We start from the raw sequence: 6,570 nt of genomic DNA on the forward strand, positions 1-6,570 counted from the left end.
GGCGGAAAGATTTATCTCTTGGCACAGGATGAGCAAGTGAATTTCGCAACCAGTCATCATCTTGATGACCCTTGATGGCTACGACTATAAAACACGCTCGAGAATATCTTCCAAACTGGCTTATCCTTCATGTGGTCCAAACTATTTCAATAGTGCTTTCGTACTTACTCTTTTGTCCTGAATTCCCATACAACCCTCTGACCAAATTCACCCAACTTGATAAACAAGTTCAAAACTGTTAGTATTAGCGTGGTATATTTTCTATCTCTTAGAAATTGGGGACAGTTGGACAGTCCCCAATTTTTGTTCAGACCATACATACTGTGAGCCAGAAAAGTACCCGGCGTGGGGCAAAGCGAGTCTTGGATGTCACGTGTCAATAAAGCCTGTTTAGAAGTTTAAAACTATACGTAGTGATTAGTTCCAGCCACAAGATACAAACAATCGACTGCGACATGCAAAGAACAGATGTTGTTATTTAAGGGGGTGTTCTGGGCAGTTCGGGCCCTTCTGATCGGGTCAGGCACGGCATCATCACCGCATCCAAATACATACCAGACTACCTCAGGTATCACCCGATCAATCTGTCAATCAACTAATCAATCGATCTCTATTAATCACATCTTCCTCGGATGTGAATCCAGATAAATTGCCACAGCAAGTAAATTTTATGGATGACATCCTCTGCAGATTGCAAAAATAGTGCGATAGGGCGAAAAAAAACAAGATGGGTGGAAAAAAACAAGATGGCTACATCTTAAAAAATAGGCATCATAAAGTTGTGATGACTGTTGTAAAAAGAAATAAAGGGACAAAACATGGTATCAGAGCCAACAAGGCATTCATTCCTGTATTTAAGGTATGTACTGGTGTGGTACAAGTGACACTAGGGTGGTAGACTGGCATCACCAACAAAGTTGGTAACCACACTCATGGCTTCCACATTGGTGTCACTATCCAATAAGTTTCATTCCTACAACTACTGGTACCTTGCAAGTGTCACCTCTACAATTACAACTATCAGGCTACAACACAACATATTTGCTCATTTTGATACTTTATCGTCATGTTGACCATCCCTGCAGAAGAAAAAAATTCTTGTTTTTTTTTCTGAAATCAGGCGAAAATTCATGCGCGCGCTGATGTCATCCATAAAATTTACTTGCTGTGGCCTAAGGAAATTATTAGAATCTTGGAAAGTTGATTTTCACATGCCTTCAAAAGAATCATAGCGACATGTGTTGAAAAGAATCAAAGAATGACAAAAACGTATCCATGTCTTGATGGCTAGTGTCCAGAATCGTCTAGGGTAGTACTTACTCTCTGCCTCAAGAGCTATCTACCACTTAAAACCATTGCCATAGCATCTCCAGAACTCAAACCTGGAGGTTCCACTGCAATACCGTAACAAGACGCTAGGGGGGGGGGGGCAAAAAACTAATCGTTACCACGTACATTTTTGTATTATGAAGAGGGAGCTCATTGCACACACACTCACAAACGCCACCGAAAAATAACTTTCATGGCGAAGGTAGTTAATGGAAGTGTATTATCACTCTATCGTGACCTGCAGGCATCTTGGCGGACTGCGTCCCTGCCTATGAGTGTCCCACCATACCAGACGACTGCGTTGATATCCAGTATCTTGCAGACTACGCCTGTAACGAAGGAAAGCAGTGCGTTGAACGGGGGTGTAAGGTACCTAGCACGGGACAGATCATACGAAAAGGTGTGCTTTTTCATCAGTCTCTAAAGAAAAACTTTTTTTTTCTCATCACGAACCGTATTCGTTACACTCTCTCAATTTGTTGTTCACAGTATAATCACATGTGTATTCAATATACATGGCATTGTGTAGGAAAACACGACAAATGTTGTATATTGTCTGCTATATACGGCGTTCATGTCACTGCCTATTCAGGCCAACAGTCTGGAGACTGCACGTGCGGAGAGGAGGGTCAGTGCCAGCGACACAGTCCACCGGTGTACCCGAGACCTCCTGCCCCTATACAAGCGGTACTCGTGCAACCTTTTCAAAAGTTTAGTACATAGAATTGATGGATGTAATTACAAATGGAAGTTGATATTCGTCTTTTTAAACAATAGCAATAAGTAGTATTAGTAGATCTTAATGACTTCTAGGTAAGGTGATTTTTGGTATTTGTTATAGATGTTTATTAACGGCCAGTACGCATATTCTATTACTTTTGTGAACAGTGCAAGTTAGCTGCGAGACTGGCATTTTGAATGTTCGAGTTATCCGAACGATTCATATAGACAGAAGTACATCTTTATATATTGTCATTAGATCTAAGCCAGTTTTGCGCGGCATGGAAACTGCAAATGAGGCATTCACTGGCCAGCCCATATCGTACGTCAAAATCCGGTTGTAATGCATCATTCTTGTCAATTTACGCAAATTTCAGATTATCTCTGTTGACGTTGCAGGGTTGCGCCCCCTTTGGAAGTTGTAGCCCCTGCACCACAGACGCACAGTGTGCTCGATATGAGTATTGCGGCTACACATTCGGCTTGTCATCGGGCCAGTGCGTGGTGAGTGTACTGGTTTGTAGTGGCATGTAAAAACAAAACAAAACAAAACAAAAGTTTGGATAGAGTCAGTTATTAACTGGCGCCGTTGGTTTCTAAATAACACCCGCTATCTTTCGTCGTAACAGCTGCTTCTTGGTTTGGCTTGTTTGTTTATTTATTCATCATCATCATCATCATTATTTATTTATTAGCAATGATAAAGAGAAAAAAGAAATGTACAGGAGAAGGGAAAACTTCTGTATGACTAACTACGCCTTCTTCCTCTATACTGATTGAATCGATCGTACCCTAAATCAACAATAGTCGAAGATTGATAATTCTGTAATACAGGCAATGCATAATGGATCAGAAGTATTTTTATGGCTATTCCCGATAAATCTATGACACATTTGTATTTTATTGTGCTAGTGATGTGCGGAAGCTTGGATTAGTATAGTGGACAGGGAGTGTCTTAGTTTTCATGGTTTCTCGTCCTTCAGGGCCAGGACTGTTATAGTGACATTGACTGTGAGGGCGGACGCTGTAACGGCGGTGCGGTAAGGCCCCGGATGCGCGGGTGGTGCTCCCTTCCTCTCGGGATGGCCCTTGGAGCGGCGCCAGTGGCCTATGCGGCACCTGGGCAGGTTCAAGGACCAGTTCAGCCACCGAGACCGTTGTACGGCCGCTGGCGGAAGCAAGGTGCGTCCGAGAATAGTGACGCCAACGCTGACACACCGAAATCTGTTAATGATAACACCGAAGTAGCGAAATAGAACTTATCAACAGACAGACGGATCGCCATCACCAGGCGTGAAAATATAGGATTCTTTTTTTATTATCGTGACGTTCAATTGGACTGAATTTTCTTCCTAACGTTAAACTTCACAGGGAGTAGCGCAGAAAAGAAACATACAGGCGGCACATACATATAGTACATATATGGCCCCATTCAGTCTGGATTGATCATGGTTAAATCATCAGCCCAACATCTAGATCTTCGCTATGGCTTATCGGTCCTATACAAGAATTACAGTCACTGCCACGCACATATAGGGCGCATCTGTCATCACTCTATTCTCGGAGTAAATCATGTTGAATTGGCAATGAACCGCGAAAGTCGGGCGCTTTTCAATTTTTTTCATGTCCATGTTGAGAAGACCGAGGTACATACATAGTGTCTTTATATATGTCTAGATATAGATTTGATTATGACATTAATAAACATATTCTTTATCAACTGCGTGTAGGTATGTTGTTATTTTGACAGGATGATAATGTAAGCAGGAAAAAAGGTATAAACATTTTTTAAACTTTACATTTGTGGAGTAAGATATGGTGTATTTACGCGTAAACTCGAGTCTTGTCACAAAACCTCTCATTGTGTAATGTCTTTGATTATTCATTTAATCGTAGATTAGCCTATGACATCGTCACAGGAAATAGATCTATGTCAAATGTTACGAGGGACTGTAAAATGTCACCATGAAAAACTTGTAGCTCTGCCGCTAGACGTTCGGCTTTCGTATTTAAGACACATCGTTATATGCAACAATAAGTATACTATTATACACCGGAATTTAGATAGCCTGGTATCCAGCCGTGTTATAGCTCCATATCTTCTGTCCTCTCTGCAAATTTGAGACCGAGTCGGGAGCTATGATACAGCTTGATGCCAGGCTAGAGTTTAGACACATGGAAAACCCGCGATGTTTAAAGCAATCTCAATGCGACGCTTGTATGAGTAGACATTTTCTGAGAAATGGTAGATGTTGCAAAATGGATGCACTTATACAAGGTATGGTTACTCCAAAACACTGCACCACTAAAAGGTCGAAGTGTTCTGCTTTCAAGGTTGGTGATATTTGTCGGCTGAGATCGTTGTGATATTTACAGTACAAGTAGGATGCCATCATGGGCGGAACGGAAACTTTGTACATCAGGCGATCAACAGGTGTTTCTGTTGAAAAACAAATTCCAACTTACATGGCCTTATGTAACTCCTGTATTTCATTACATGTAAATAGATCGAAACAGCCAATAGATAAGGAAACAGCCACATATTTGCGCCATTCTAGCACAATGTTAACCAAACAATAGAAACACTGTGGGTCCTCCAAAGCACTATCATTTTTTTTTATCATATTCCCAACAGACTGTAAGTGTAACACATAATTGACACGCGAATTTATCCGCTAGCATCTATTGACTTGTTGTATAGATTTTGGAGAGACATTTCCGCTCTATGTAAATCAACAAACGTGTAAATTAGCCAGATGCATGGCCTTGAGGTCACACGTTTACTACTTATAGACCCCTCAGGGTAGCCAATCTGCATTTGACAGCGGACCTTAGAAGACGCCAGGAACCGAGGTACGTCCGTAATGAAGTTTGCGTTGACTTCAAATTTAGATGGTGTTAGACTGAAATGTAACATTAAAATTCCTGCTGCACGCTTCAGCTCCGAGTTACATGTAGCCTTCAGTTCTTATTCATTGTTGCTCATTATTTCTTGGTTATCGACAGTTGACGCTTCTACCGCAAGCCAAAGCAATACACATGCGTTTAAAACAGTGGTTGCACATACTCAGTACTCCATTTTATTCCACACAAATGATCCTTCGCTTAAAAATCATTTTAACACAAAAATGTATTTTCGCAAATTCCTCAGAAACATATCTTTCAAGATGAAGACCCTGTTGCTCCTTGCTACCTGCGTGATCCTGGGACAGGCTGCTCCAGGTACAGTATTAGATGTTAACAATAGCCAAAGGCTATGGAATGTCCGAATGAGAATGTCGGAAAACAAAGAGATGGACTAAATACATACAAAACAGCTTCGGTGGGTCTCGCGATCGCATGCCTACTAACTCGTAAATGGATAGTAAATGATGACCGGTCTACATACGATGGCCCGGATTGAGTTGGTTAGGCTTGAGGTTGCTGGGCTACATGTATAAACGGACATATGCACATGTTAACTAAATCTGGCAACCAGGTTAGTTAGTTAGTAGGATGTTCCTTCAGTAATCCACAAATGTCAATCCACCAAGTCGAAAATCCTTAAAATGGAAGGGCCTGTTAGCTTTCTACTTGAAATGACACCAAGACAGTTGCAATCCTACATTACTCCCTGCTTTTAGGCAATCGCCATCGCCGGCAGTTTCTGCCCACTGCTCTCTGTACCAACGGAGTGGCTGTACAGAAGTTCGCCATGCCTGACGGCTCCCTGTGCCACTACCTGCCACCTGCTATATTGACCGTCGTCAGCCCTCTCCAGTCCGGGGCCGACGCCTGCCCGGCCGCAGCCAACTGGGTGGCCTTCGACTGGTGCGGCACTATGAGCCGCCAGTGCTACTGCTGTGATGAGGCCACCACTGCAGACCAGTGTCTCTTCTGCTGGAACAACTGTGACCCAACTGCTTAGAGCATCGGGAATGACGGCAATACAGGCAATAAAATCCTCTCATTCACTGATTACTTGTTGAATCTTGTCTGGCATTCCATCATAAATGATAAGCATCATGGTTCTTTGTTTCGAGGAATTGTTAACCTTAGACACATGCCAGAAGATGCACTCATCTCAGCGCCCGTCAATGCCTACATACACTACTTATGAAACTTATTTCTAACCTATGGTTGGTATTGCTGAAGTGTTCATAATCCACATTTCCTAATCGACGTGATATCATTACAATATTTGTCCAGTGACATCAATAGTATACCTACAATACAACAGTGACGTATGCTCAGATGACAGGTGTTTCTGTTGACCAACAGCCTCTCTTATTGCATGGTTTATATAATTCTACTTGGGAAGCAGCTGCACAACTTTAATGCAATGTTCAACAAATAATATAAACACTATCGTGGATCATCCAAAGTAGTACAGTATAACTTTCACAATGTTAACCATGTTAAACCATGTTAACACTTGAAATGTCAGCTCAGCACCATTCCAAGCCTCCGCTTTGGGGAGAGCAGTCCGATCCTGTCCCTAATTAGCAGTTCAACTAATGATAGCCTGGTAATTAGCAAGAG

General features: G+C 42.1%; 1 protein-coding gene across 2 annotated transcripts in view; it reads left to right on the plus strand.

Annotated features, from left to right (window-relative positions):
• The window catches only part of LOC118405850, a 7,967-nt gene extending 1,958 nt beyond the window's left edge, over positions 1-6,009 (plus strand). For both annotated transcript variants that reach the window (XM_035805659.1, XM_035805666.1), the window contains exons 3-8: positions 1,574-1,729; positions 1,922-2,016; positions 2,449-2,553; positions 3,033-4,902; positions 5,201-5,271; positions 5,673-6,009. In XM_035805659.1, the coding sequence (XP_035661552.1) occupies positions 1,574-1,729; positions 1,922-2,016; positions 2,449-2,553; positions 3,033-3,305 (629 nt within the window). In that variant the 3' untranslated portion in view covers positions 3,306-4,902; positions 5,201-5,271; positions 5,673-6,009. The remainder of the gene's footprint in view (positions 1-1,573; positions 1,730-1,921; positions 2,017-2,448; positions 2,554-3,032; positions 4,903-5,200; positions 5,272-5,672) is intronic.
• Positions 6,010-6,570: the final 561 nt, after the last annotated feature.

The sequence above is a fragment of the Branchiostoma floridae genome, chromosome 2, assembly GCF_000003815.2.
Source record: "Branchiostoma floridae strain S238N-H82 chromosome 2, Bfl_VNyyK, whole genome shotgun sequence".
Classification (NCBI taxonomy): domain Eukaryota; kingdom Metazoa; phylum Chordata; class Leptocardii; order Amphioxiformes; family Branchiostomatidae; genus Branchiostoma; species Branchiostoma floridae.